General features: G+C 46.1%; 1 protein-coding gene across 1 annotated transcript in view; it reads left to right on the top strand.

Moving 5' to 3' along the window:
- SHISAL2A (shisa like 2A) overlaps positions 1 to 2,287 on the top strand; it is a 31,101-nt gene extending 28,814 nt beyond the window's left edge. The window contains exon 3 of the mRNA XM_005894754.3: positions 2,031 to 2,287. Within this exon, the coding sequence (XP_005894816.3) occupies positions 2,031 to 2,275 (245 nt within the window). The 3' untranslated portion in view covers positions 2,276 to 2,287. The remainder of the gene's footprint in view (positions 1 to 2,030) is intronic.
- The last annotated feature ends 12,034 nt before the right edge of the window (positions 2,288 to 14,321 follow it).

Genomic DNA, 14,321 nt, shown 5'->3' with positions numbered 1-14,321 from the left:
GATTCTCACAACTCTGCCCTCTTGTGTTAGCTTTCTCCTCAGACTGATTTTTCCCATGGTAGTAAGTTGGCTTCCAGAAGTCCCTGGGACTGTGTTCTTTTTGTTCCCATCTAACTAGGGGAAGAAAGGAGCGCTCTCTTCCTTCATCCCTCCCCTGGGGAAGGAGGAGGCCTGACTCTGATTGGACCATCTCAGGTCATGTGCCCAATCACTACATCCAGGGAAATGCTATGCACTGATTGCCCATCCTGTGGCAAAGGAACAGGATTACTTGACAGGCTCATATCAATCAGGCCCCTCTGCTGGAGCTGAGATGGGATCAATCCCAACCAAACATAATTGCTGGGTGGAAAGAGGGTGGAATGGATATTGCATAGCCAACTCCAGTGTCCCATACAGCGTCCTTCTTCAAATTTCCTCTTTCGTTGTTTTCAGAGGCACCATTCATCCTTGATCTCTTCCATCAATGGGTTTTAAAGCATAGGAGTTTTCTAGATAAACAAGGTATAAAATGCCATTCCAGACAGAAGGAACAGTAAAAGCAGAGACTCAGAGATATGAAGGAATGGACCCATTCAGGGAACAATAAAATTCTGGTGTAGTAAAGCATTGAGTTCTTCCGAGAAGAGTAGTAGTGAAAAGCTAGGTATGGGGCCCATACCTAAAGAACCTTGAATGCCACCTCGAGTATCACAGGTCATGGGAAGACATTGAGTGCTTTTGAGAAAGAGTAGTACATGGACTCATTTAACCTTAGAAAGATCTCTCTGGAAGATGGCCCAACCAAAGGCTGTCTTTTGGTCTGGGCAGAAGAAAATGAAAAGCAGATCTAGTGTGGTGCCTTGAGGATGGAGAGAATGGGTGGGTACAGCAGATAGTGATGTGGTGGAATTAACAGGACCTGGAGTGAATTGCTTGACCTTGGACATGGGTAGGGAGAGAAGGTGTGAGAGCTAACACTTGATACACTTGATTTCTAGCTTGAACACTTGATACATTTTTAATTCAAAAAAGGCAAGAGTGCTTCATTCTGTCAAATGCTCCTAATAAGTCAAAGGAGGCAATGATTTATAAGTAACCATAGGATTTAGTGACAAAAAGTTTTAAGTTGTGTTACAGGCAGAAACCAAGTAGGTTGCAGCAGAATGTCATGAATGGGAAGTGGGAAATAATATGGCCAAGTGAGCTTCCTATCAAGTCCAGGTATAAAAGGAGGAGAGGATCAAGCAGTAAGTGAAGAGAGTCATGAAATCTATTCTTAAAGCAAAGAACAATATGTATTTTTTAAATTACTACACTTCCCTGCAGGCTAGCTGTGTAGTCAGCCTGAATCTTCATTTAATAAGTGAGTTTTTAATAGTAACTTTTAACTCAAAGAAATTAAGCCATGCCCTGTGGGGCCACCCAAGACAGGCGAGTCATGGTGGCGAGGTCTGACAGAATGTGGTCCACTGGAGAAGGGAATGGAAAACCACTTCAGTATTCTTGCCTTGAGAACCCCATGAACAGTATGAAAAGGCAAAATGATAGGATACTGAAAGAGGAACTCCCCTGGTCAGTAGGTGCCCAATATGCTACTGGACAGAGGATAAGATGGCTGGATGGCATAACAAACTTGATGGACGTGAGTCTGAGTGAACTCCAGGAGTTGGTGATGGACAGGGAAGCCTGGCGTGCTGCGATTCATGGGGTCGCAAAGAGTCACGACTGAGTGACTGAACTGAACTGAACTGACCCTATGAGTTTATGGTGAAGATGAAGTCTTCATATCTGCTAGCAATTGTTTATTGTCTGTCCCCTCCATTAAACTTTAAGCTCATGAGAAACATTAATAGCTCATAGTTCACAATGTGGAATATTATTAATGAATATTTTTTTAAATGAATGATTTGTTTAAATGAATGTTTAAGACTCTGAGCCCACCCCTGTCCAAGGTAAGCACTCAGGGAAGTTACATGTATAATATGATCCCGATGGAAAGGAAGGGCTTACAGGAGGAAGCCCCATGCCCTTGGCTTGCTGTTTTCCAGACCCTGATGAGGCACCCTCTGATTGCCAAGGTGGAAACACAGGCAACTCGGTGGAGGTGCGAGGAGTGAGCCCTCTCAGGCAGAGCCACCCCTTCCTGAACTCCTGGCTGGACTGCAATGAGGAGCAGGCTAAGGATCCCAAACGCCTCCTCCAGCACTGCTTCATGGCTACAGTGACCGCCGGTGACCTTCCAGGGAGCCCTGAGGAGGTTCCTGTCCCCAGTCTACTATACCCAGCCCCATAAACATCCAATATATGTCTCTCCACCATCCTCTTCTGGAGCCTCTTTTTGGTGTTTAAAAAAAAAAAAAGAAACGTGGGAGTGGGGATAATCAAAGGGACTTTGGAACCTAACAGGATAAATGAGTGCTTTTCCTTGCAAACCCACTCAGGTTCCACTGTGAACCCAGCTACAGTGCTCTACCTGGCCCACTGTGGGCCGAAGGGAGTTTAGACATGGGTCTCCAGTAAAATGGTCATGACAACTCCATGTGATCAGGGAGAAGTCTGGGGCTTGTGGAGATTCAGAGGAGCCCCTCACCTAAACCAGGGAGTCAGGGAATTCTGACTTAGTCTTCCTGCCATGGAGCAGATGTACTTAGGAAATCCAGGGAAGATGACTGGGACCCAGAAGCAGTGACTTCTGCCTCTCCAACAGCTCAGCATTGCTCCTGGAGTGAGTCCCTTGCCAAGGAACAGAATGAGAGGGAATAGAGCATACTCACTGGACTTCCCAGGCGGTGCCGGGGTAAAAAATCCACCTGCCTGTGCAGGAGAGACAAGAGATGCGGGTTTGACCCCTGAGTCAGGAAGATCCCCTGGAGAAGGATATGGCAACCCACGCCAGTATTCTCGCATGGAAAATTCCATGGACAGAGGAGCCTGACGGGCTACAGCCCATGGGGTCACGAAGAGTTGGACATGACTAAGCATAGCATACAGAGTACATACACAGGACTCAGCCATGTTTAATATCGTTCAGCTCCTCAGGTGAATGAAAGAGTGAATAATCAAGTGAGTGAGGGAATGAATGGTTAATAGACTCCACAGCATGGCTTTGGTAAAGTCCCCTAGTTTCTCTGAGCCTCAGTTCCCTTGCAGGGTTATGGTGAGTGTTGAGATGATGTATATGAACCCTATTCCTAAACTTGAAAGTGCTACAAAGACTTAAAAAGTTATAGGTGAGTATTTTGCAATGTAACATAGTGATTAAGAGCAGGGACTTCTGAGCCAAATGCCTGGTTCAAATCCCGTCCCTGCCCTTACTTGCTTAGTAACATTTGTACCTGATCATCTATACAAGCAGGGATAACAGTAATATTTACCTCATAACATTTGGGGGAGGACTAAATCACTTCATCCAAGTAATTAGAACAAGGTTGGCAAATGGAAAGCATTGCATTAGCTCTTTTTATTAGGTTTTAAAATATTATTAGTCTGACAGCAAAGGAATCTTAGGGTAGGATGCTACTGCCGCCCGTTCTCTCCCAGCTACGCTCCTTATCTTCATTTTGTCAGTGGCTTTAGGCTTTTCCTTGAGGGTGTAAGGCAAGGATGGGGAGACTCAGTAGCCACGGAAAGCGGTTCTTGACATTTTTGACATTGACATGATCTGCCGCTGGATTTGGCAACCGTGAAATGGTCACTCTTAGACATCTGTGCCTGGGGCCTGAACCAGCCAAGGACACACGACAGGTGGAAAGGCCAGGTGAGTCAACCTCAGAAGTGCCCCAGGCTGCACATCAGGAGATCTCAGTTCTGGCCTTGCTTTATTTGTGGTCTCCTGTGGCATGTGTATGTGTAATTTTCAGCACTCTAAAGCCAGCACCTTTTCGCCTTATTGTACTTTCCATGGTGTTTATCCTGTTCAGGTTACCAGAAACAACAGGGAATTATCCACAGCTTCTCTCCCCAGGGAGTCCATGTGACGGGTGAGGGGCACACAAAAGAGCAATGGACCCACAGTGACCCTTCATGCAGCTTGAGGGAGGAATAAGCGATGCCTGAGCTGAATCATCAGAGATGAGTCAGTTTCCAGGTAAGACAGAATCATTAGAAATTATGGCCAGAGTACAGTCTGTTCAAAAACAGTGAGAAAAAGCCTAGCATAGCCTAAGCACTGCAAGTCATTTGTTGTGAGAGAGCTTAGGGTGTGTGTGTGTGCACACATGTGTGGCGGGAACGGGTGACAGGCAGGGGGTGTAGTCACTGACGGACTTTGTGACCTTTCACAGGACGGATCCTGTCTGTCTCCTTGGTATCCACATCAGGAACATCCTCAGAGATTTTTCCTCAGAGCACCTTCTGGCAGGTTAAAGGAAGAATCCTATAAGGACCTTACTTTTAGACTGCTCTTGGTCTGTTAGGGGGAGAGGATCTGTAAATTCTAAAAATTCAAATGGTCATCAGTGGCCTAAACAGTGGTCCTCAAACCTCAGCCAAGGTCAGAATCAGCTGGAGGGCTAGTTTAAAACACAGATCCTTGCCCCCCTTTCCCCACCCCCTCTGCCGTCAGAGTGTCTGATTGGGTAGGTCTGGATTAAGTCCTCAGAATTTGCATTCCTAATGAGTTCCAGGCAGTGCTGGTCTGGGACCACCCTTTGAGAATGACTGGCCAGGAAGAACAAAGAGAATTCAGAGCTGGGGAGGCTAGAAGGAGACCTCACACTGAGCAGGGCCCCAAGGCCTAGTGGAATCTCCCCAGCAGAGCCTGTGTGGATGGGGTGGGCATAGGTGGAAAACAGATTTGTGCGCTGCCTTTGCTGAACTACACATCCCAGGCCCCCGTAAAGCTCCTCCCCCTTGCCCTTGTTCAGCATCTCGCATTTGAATTCAATCAGCCTCCAGAGCTGGCTCACACTGGTGTTGCCCTGCCTCAGTCCTGGGTTGGAAACACACTGCCCAACCTGTGCAGCAGGAACCCCTCCCTCAGGGCAGCCGAAGAGGAAGGAAGCGGGGTGGGCTGACGCACAGACAGAAATAGTCTGAGGTCACCGCTGCTCTCAAGCACACATGGACTGGCTGGCAATTATTTCTCGTAAATTGCTTTCCTGGTTATGTTCAGGACACGTGTGTTTGCCTGCCTGGGAACAAACACTCAGAGGGCAAGGGGTGGAGGTAGCTTGCTGGGGAGAGGGCCCCAGATGGAGTGGAGCCCAAGTCTGAATCTTTGACCAAGAATTAGGAGGAACTGAATCTTACAACGTGGAAATATTAGAACCTTCCACTCGGTTTTACAGCACCCCTGTCAGGTGGTTTTCCAGCCTCCCCTAAACATGTACATTTGTTTGTTCCTTCAACATCACTGACAATGATTCTCTGCCAGAATCTGGGCTAAAGGAAGTCCCAGTTTCCATCCTCAAGGAGTTCATGGCTATGGTATCTACAGGAGATCCCTAACCCAGCCAACGGCTTCAGGGAAGGCTTCCTGGAGGAAGTGATCTGTAAATTAAGTCTTGAAGGAAAGGGAGTTTGTGGTACAAGATGGAGAATAGCATTCAAGGCAGAGGGAGCTGAAACACAATGACCGAGGGCAGAGAGCAAATGATGATCTCAGGAAACAATCAGTAGTTGAGTTTGGTGGAGGCTACAATGTGGGAGATGGTAAGGGATGAAGCTAAAGGGGTATATGGGCCAAGTCCTGAAGCCTGGCCACATCAAGGGGCTTGGGCTTCATCCTGTGGGCAAGGGGGAGCCTTGGGATAGAATTTAAAGCATTGGAAGGAACTCGGTACCTTATGTGACAGCTTTTTATGTTCTTTGTGACACTGAAGTGAAATTTGCCACCCAGGAGCTCTGCTTTTGGGACCTCGTCAATAACTGCCCCTTTGGTTCCCGAAACGTTAGAAGTCTGACAGACAGTGATGGTTCTCTTGCCCATAAGAAATGGCTCAAACCTTGGACATCTCTCCTCTTGTCAGGAGGAGGTCATTCCACTGCCAAGTGGGACACTGTTCCTCTTGGTCTGGGTCCAGTTAGCCCAGGGGCCAGAGTGCAGACAAACAAGGCCCAGGCCACAGGTCAGAGCCCAAGGGAAACGAGCCTTGCTCTATCCCAGAGATCTGGGAACACTTGCAAGGGTGTGAATGACTCCCTACATGCCTTCTACATACCTCATAAGGTCTAGGCTGCCCAGAGTGCATGATCCACGTAGGGAGTGTTGACTGAGGAGGTACTGTGGACCCACCATGTTGACAAGTTCTTAAGGAAACATGACGCAGTCCTGCCCTTAGGGATTTACTCACTAGAGATAAAAAGTAGGTTTGACCCATGAGACCCCTAGAGAGCAATAAGATTTTGAAAGCAAATGTCAAGCTGTGGGGTATAGGCCATGAGAGTTGCAGAGATTCTGAAACAGGAGGAAAGAAGTAGTCCGAACACCTTTATGGAGGATATGGGGATTGAATCTGACCCTGGTGGACCATGGCAATATTCAAAGGGTCTCAGTGAGGTAGGGGAAGTGTTCTGTAATGTCAACTTTGTATTTAAAGAGAGTCCCATTTGTGGCTCCAATGTTTTGGACAAGTAGACCATTCACCAGCCCCACCCCCAGCCATAGTCATTTAACAAACTACGTTTAATATGTTTGGGGTGCCTTGCCCTGAGCTCTAGGAACAAAGAAATCAATCAGTCATAACTCACATCCTTGGGGAGCTCTTAGGCTATTGGGGGAAGACTGATAGGTTAATACACAATTAGATGTATTTTGTTATTTCTCCAATGGTTGAAAGATGGCTTACCATTAAGATAGGTTATACAAATTTACATGGTATTACATTAGTGCAATGTAACTTTGCCACCCCTCCCATCAAGTAGTGGAAGGTATTTTCCCATCCTTTGTTTCTGTGCTGACTTTGCAACTTGCTTTGACAAACAGCAAGTGGCAGAAGTTACACTGTGCTATTTTGAGTCTAGGCCTCAAAAGACCTTGCAGCTTCCTCTCTCACCCTCTTGGAATGCAGTGTTACCATGTAAGGAAGCCTGGGCTGGCCTGCTGGTAGAAGAGACCATGTAGAACATATGTGAGCTCTCCACTGAGGCCCCCAGGCCAACTAGCACCCAGCTGAACTACCAGTTAACTGCAGCTACTGAATGATCCCAGGTGAGATCAGCAGAAGAACCACCAGCTAAGCCTAGTCCAAAGCCAATTCATAGACTCATTAGCAAATATTAATAAATGGTTATTATTTTAAGCCATGTGTCTTAGTATAGTTTGTTACACAAGGGTAGATTACTGATATAGTTCTTTTCACATATTTCATTACAATTGTGAATATACCTGTCTTCATTATTTGGTGAGCTCCTCCTTAGAGTTAAAAAAAGGTCTTTGTGTTATCTTCTGTTTGCTACTCTAGACCCACTTTCTTCCTTTCTTGACCTTGATCCATATCTTAACAGGAGGATTTGTATGGTTTACCTTAAGGCATTACTGTGCCCTTGGATTCTAGTAGGATTTGGCCAACTAAAGTCCCAGCAGAGTATAAATTCCCCTAGCTTCCTGCCTGAGGTAACATCATGGATTGGCTGCATCTCTATACCAAGAATATAGCTCCTGTCAGACTGCCCTTACCACAGCTCTCTTTGACTCCAGATTCTTGCTCCCTCCTTGCTCCTTTAAGCCTAAGGGTAATAACTAGTGCCTCAGTATTACTTGCCCTGCAGTATCGCCCTATTCCTCTTCCCTGCATTACATAATCCCTTTATTAAAACCCCTCTCAAAGTATCCAATTTGAGAAATGCCATCTGTTTCCTCCCAATATCCTGATTGATAGTGTATTATTAATCTACCCTAGCTGCCACCTAGCTCATGGTATACGCTCAATAAATGTCATTTGGTGAAGGAATGAGATTCCAAGGGATCTGCTGATATAGTTATACTCTGGTCAAAAAGACCTAGGTCTGCATCTTGGCTCTGTGGCTTCCTAATTGTGTGAGCTCGGGCAAACTTCTTCACTCCTCTGAGCCTCATATGCTAAATAACCAACACCAACACTGCAGGACTATTGCTTGGATTATAGATAAAGTTTGTAAAATCTTTGGATCACAGTAAATGATAAATATAACTTTGGTGGGGAGGTAAGAGGGATTTCATAACCATTTTCTCATTTGACTCTTACTACACCACTATGAAGATCACTATCCCCATATATTTTGGGGTTTTTTAAGCAAAGTGAGACCAGGAAGAAAAACAACCTGCCCAAGCCCACACATTGAGCTGGAGGTAGAGTCAGAATTTGAATCCAATCTCGGACTCCCAGTGCAGTGCTGTTTTTGCCCTACAGGTGAGGAAGAGGCGTGCCCTCCTTCCGTCCTATAAGCCAGTTGGGGAAGAAAACAAAAAACAAAGTGTGCACTCCTAGGAGAAGACAGCAGGGGCCATCTGCCCAGCCTTTTCTTCCACAGAAATTTTTGAGCTTTTCCAAAAAAAGGTCTTGGCCTGGCTGCCTTCCTCATTGTCTAGCAGGATCCTTGAGGATGAAATCTGCCCTTCCGGAGCCTGGGGATTGGGAGAAATCACGGTTGGGCAGGAAGCCCCAGGACATGAATGCAGGGCATTTTGTAGGGCAGAGGGCAGACATCCTCTCCTTCACCTGCACCTGCTTGGGCAGCTGTTTCTTGCACTCAGGGCTTCCTTGGCCAGCAAGGCTTCAGCCCTCAGTGAGTGAGCCCTTCTCTGAACTAACCTGGCACTTAGTAGGTGCTCTTTAAATCTGTTGGAACAAAAGAATGACTGTGTCTATTGACACAAACATTCATTCCACAAATACCAGATGTCCCCTCTGTGCCTCACCACGTGTTGGGGTGGGGGACCCAGAGACAAATCAGCCCATGCCTCACAGATGGCATGATCCTCATCTTAGTATTCACCATCTCCATTGTGTTTGCTAATAGTTTGATCAAACACTCTCAGGGCGCAAAGTGTCCTTGGAAACCTACTCTTTCAGTTGTCTCATTGTACACTCGGGGAGACCAACGTTCAGAGAAACAGCATTCTGGTACAGACCAGAGCACGGATCAGAGGTCAGGAATGCCTGCCCTGCCAGTGATTTGCTGAAGACTCTCGACCTCTCTGTGGACCTGTTCTCCGTGTCTATAACACGAGGCAAAAAGCAGAGTGCACTCGGCACAGAGGCCTGTCCGAGTGCAGAGCTCTGTCTCCGAGAAGGCCTTTCTCCTGGGAGAAGGGAGCTTTCTTTGTGAAACCTTCAATTTCAAACCCTGCGGCAGCCGGTTCCCAAGCCCCGCCTCCTCTCCAGGCTGCTGCGCGTTACCATGGAGACCGTAAGCCCCTCGCAGCTCCCTGCTGTTCCGCACCCCTCCCCCATTCGCCTCGTCTTTAAGCCGTTTCTTCTGTGGCTGCAGCTCTCCCCCAGGGCTGATAAACTCCCCAACTTTCCCAAGACAGGAATTATTATCCCATTTGTAACTGGGGAAAACTGAGACCCAGAGAAGCGCAGGGATTTGCCCCACGTTACCAGCAGCATCATAAACAAAGCTTTCCTCCACGAGAGACACCCCTTCCTCACCACAGCCACACCTCCGTGTGGCCTTATACGATTCTATTCAGGGAGGTTTATTTTCTTTTTTCTTCTTTCTTCATTGTTGGTAGTTTAACTTTTTGTTCTAAGAAGATTGGAACATGTTCTGACTAAACCTAGAACGACTTGAAGTTCAGTCTTTACGTTCGTGACTTTAAATCTATTCTCGGATATGTTGTTTAAGTCCTTTGTTCACTGAAAATAGTGCTGGATGATAAAACCTGCCAAAAAGCTATCGCAGAATGTACCAGCCCTGATTATGCTGATGCAACAAGGATAATCACATTTTAGAGCGCTGCAGTTTGCCAGAAGGCATTAAGAAAACGGTACATGAACGTGCAAAATTTACTCAACAAACTTCCAAAAATTTGGACACATTATACCAAATAGTTAAAAGTGTTTTTACAACTCTTGAAGACAAGGGTATCAAAACTTTGGCATATGAAAAATAGAATTTATTCTGCAAAGCTGAGTTCCAGTCCCAACTGGCTCATTTTGAACTACACATTACTTAACCTAAAGGTAGAATACCACCCACTCCAGTGTGATGGAGTGATGTAAAAGGACTTTGGAAGGTATGACATGTGCAACAGATGTTATTTATTGTTATTAAAAGAAAGTTGGAGAAGGATAGTGTAAATTTTTCCCAAGGGTCTCCAATTGTCAAATGATTAGTTTCCAAAATTTTCTATAACTACCATATGTGATGCTAAAGTCTATGATTCTGGAATCCTGATCCTGATTCGAATCCCAGAACTCTGTGAGTTTCACTTTCTCTGATTCCATACAAGCATGAAGTTTAGGTATTAGACCAGGGCTGGATGGAGACCCAGGTCAGCCTTCTGGGCTTATCCCTGAAGCCTTAGCCTAGTTTCCATCACACCTGTCTTCAGTTCATCAGCCTTCCCCCAGCCAGCTTTTGTTGAGGCTCATTGCCTGTATTGTCCATATTCATCACAAATATTCTCCCATTAGATTCAATTAAACCATTTCAACAACACTGCAGGAATCAAAGCCTCCCTTGATTATTTGGCCCAGCAGAGGAGGCCCCAATTTAGGGTGAGTCCACCTCCCAACTCCTCACCCTATACCTTAAACACCCTAATTCCGTCACACCCCAGATCAGCATAGTGGCTTAAGGAGTATTCCTTTCTGTAGGTTCGGGTATATGATGTTCCCTCTCTGCTGGCTTCACAGGCAGCTACTGACTCACCCCAGGTGGCTAATGTACCAGGTACCCACATATTCACATGGGGCTGCTCACAGGGTGCAGCAGCATATGTCCATGTGACCTCATGTGTGTGGACATAACCAGAACACCAGTCGTGGGGTACAGGCCACTACTGTTTATAGGTTTACCTTGAGGTATTACCTTCCTCTCTATCTAAAGAGAGGATTCTGGTCCTGTGGGCCTCATGGGGGTATTCTAAGGCTTTTGAACCAGTGTATCAACAATAAACTGTTCAACAATAATGTGTGATGGAAAGTGATATATAAATACACTGTACTACTAAGGTGTTCATGGTTAGTCCCATACCACACTGCGGACTTGCTGTGTGACCTCAGGCAGGATTCCAAGAGATTGGCTGCTATGCAGATGGAGCATCACCATCTTCATCATCACCATTACCACTGTTATCATCATCATAGCGCTTTTAGCTCATAGAAGCCTCACAAAACCTGGGGAAGTAGGTATTACCCCAGTTTGCCAAATGAGAAAACTGAGGTTCAGGGAGGCTTAGTGATTGTTCCAAGCTCACAGAGCAAGTCAGAACATGAATCACGTCTAGATCTCCTGTCTCCAGAGTCTTCTCTGTCACGTGGCCTCAATTTCAAAGGAACAGGCTGAAAGCAGAACACTGATTCAACAGAGGCACAGAATGTCAGGCCAGGAAGAGGTCTTAGTGATCTCCACATCCTTTCCGTCCCTTCACTGATGGCACAGCTGAGGCCCGGAGGGAAGAAGTGCCCTTCTGAACTTCGCACAGTGCCACCTGTGAAGCCTCATTCAAGAGCTAGGGTTTGAATGTACCTTACCTTCCAGTTTAGTGAATATTCCCCACCCCACCATGGAGCTCATTTTAAAGTTGATGTAACTGAGATGGACAGCAAGCAAATACATGATCCACCCAGCTACTGGGATGAGGGCCTGGCTAAGATGTGGGCCCGGAAGAAAGAGCACGGCAGCAGGACGGCTGGAGGTAAGAGGCTTTGCACCTCCATCCTGTTCTCTCACAATCAGGAAATGTCTCCAGACGTTGAGAGCCAGTTACCTCCTCCTGATTGGAAATGATTCCAAGAGACTTAAATTTATCAGTTATTAGAATAGCTGGGGCAAGAGGTCTGAAGACAATTAGTTTAGACCTGGACGGATCAAACTTGTTGGCCCAAAGAACTGGACAGTCTGCAATCATTAGCACCTTGATCTGAGCCCACACCTAGATGCTAGGGAACTTCCATGTGCCTTGGCCCTTGAGACAGCCTTCCCACCATGCAGATACCCCCCAACTGCATCCTGACTCCAAAGTCAGCTCAAACAGCATTCTTATAGGAAGATCTTTTGGACTCCCACAGCCCTTACGACTTCCCCGTGTCACAGCCCAGACCACGTTGGGTTGTCACTGTCTATGTGCCACTCTCCTCCATTATAGACTGTCAACTCCAGGGTACGATAAGGCAAGTCTTCATAGAGAGGCCTCAGCAAAGTTAGCTAATTGAATAAATGAATCGAGAAAAAGTAGGAGAGAACATCCAAGAACCCACCCTTACCCCAACTCCTGCTCCATTTCCATTCTAAACACCAGGCCAAGAGCGGCAGTCTCTGCCCTAGCTCAACTCCTGGATTTGGCCTTTAGATCAGGTTCCTCTGGTAATGAAACCTCAACTGTCCCATAGCTTCCCCTGGCTTCCCCTGCTCACGATCAGCTCCAAGGATCCCGAGTTGCCTTTAGACTAACATCCCCAGAAGCTGAACTCCAGCCCTAGGAGTCCCATCTACAGATGGCCCACTGGGCAGCAGCTTAGCCAGGCTACCCTAGAGTAGCCATAAGCCTGGCATGACCTCTGGGCAGGCCCTGAGATAAACACTGAAAACACAGAAATGGACAAGGTGGTCTACTGGGGTCCTGGGTCTGCAGGGCATTTGAGCTACATCTCAAAGAAGAAAAGGCAAAGTTAGGAAGGAATATGCATCTATGTGCAAAACTGACAGAAGCCCATGAGCCAGCCTGGTGCCTATTAGCGCAAGGCTCTAGCAACCAACCCTCACTGACCTCTTGTAGGGCACTGAGTAGGGGATGCAGAAGATTTAGAGGCTGAATCAGAGAGAAGCCTGACCCTAAGGTACAACTAAGCAAGGAGGATGCCAGGACATCTAGAAGGAGATGTTCTAGGAACCCAAACACATCAACATTCCAGAAATACTAAAATTCTCACACCAATATCCCAGCATACCACGTTCTTTTACCCTGCCATTCCATTATGGGGGGCTCCACCCACCAGCATTCCTCTTTCTACCATTCTAATGTTCTGCCCCACCAACATTCCTCCATACCACCACTCCAACATTTTAAAATACCGTTATGTATTGCACTTGAAACTTTCAATCTTCCAACTTCCTTCAAGTAAAAGCATTTGTTTCTTGGTTCATTTACACCAATGACTCCTTTAGAAAATTAAAACCCATGGCTCCTTCTCCCCAGGGGGGAAAAAAAAGTATGTACACATAAATTTTGCAGATCATTGCAGATTTTCAATGACTATTGGCAAGGTACATTGACTCTAAGAATTGTTTAATTTTATCCCATCTTAAAATCTAGAAAAACATTTAAGTAAAACAAGATCATTAAGACAAGATTGAGAAAAACAAAACAGAGACCAAGTGGAACCTGGGATGGTGCAAAAAGTACAGAACTTAGTGACAAATTCAGCTAAATTCATGTCCCACATTTTTAGCTCTAAGACTTTCAGGAGCCAAGGCAAAAAGGGAAACCTGTTCACTTACACAGTTCACTGTGTTCATGAGATGAAAACAAACCACTTATTCCTTAGGAGACATACAACTATTCTTGGTATGAAGGTCAGACAAGAATTTCTCCTGAGAGCCTCCTAAAGAATGACAGAGTGGACCATGACCTCAATAGGGCTCTCACGCAGCCCCAGAGATGTGTTATGTGATAGAGACCAACTTGGTCCAGTTGCTCGGTTTTACCACCGAAAGTCTTAAGCCCCAGAAATGCTTTAGTTCCAGGCAAACTGAGATGGTTGGTCACTCTATTTGTGAACTACAGTCCAGTCAAAACTTACCTGGGCTAAGGTTCTACAAAGCTGTGTAAAAATTAACCTTGGGAACCTTTCGATCCCTCATTATGTACAGTACAGAACCGTTTCTCAACAGCCCAGCCAATTTGTCCTCTAGCCCTGGAACAGATTTCTGTTTCTTTAGTGAGGTATTTGATGAAGAGCTTGGCTTGCCTGGGGCCAAAAGTACTAGAATAACACTCACTGTGGCAAAATGCACACACACCATGGATTACAAGAGGCATATAGAGACTGATATGAACAGAAGGAATAGCATTTGCCTCTCCCCTGACACACTCATCTTGAGGCATATGCTGAGTGAGTGAAATATTCAGTATGTTAATTGGGGTTTTTCTTTCCATCTCTCTTTTTATTCACAGCAAGTAAGGCTGAATTTCTGTAAGTTAAAGGAAAACAGTACCCACCTCACATGGTTTGTGTGAGAGTTGAGAG

This window comes from Bos mutus, chromosome 3 (assembly GCF_027580195.1).
Source record: "Bos mutus isolate GX-2022 chromosome 3, NWIPB_WYAK_1.1, whole genome shotgun sequence".
NCBI classification, from domain to species: Eukaryota; Metazoa; Chordata; class Mammalia; order Artiodactyla; family Bovidae; genus Bos; species Bos mutus.
The sequence above is the reverse complement of the archived record's forward strand: the minus strand, read 5'-3'. Positions and strand labels throughout refer to the sequence as shown.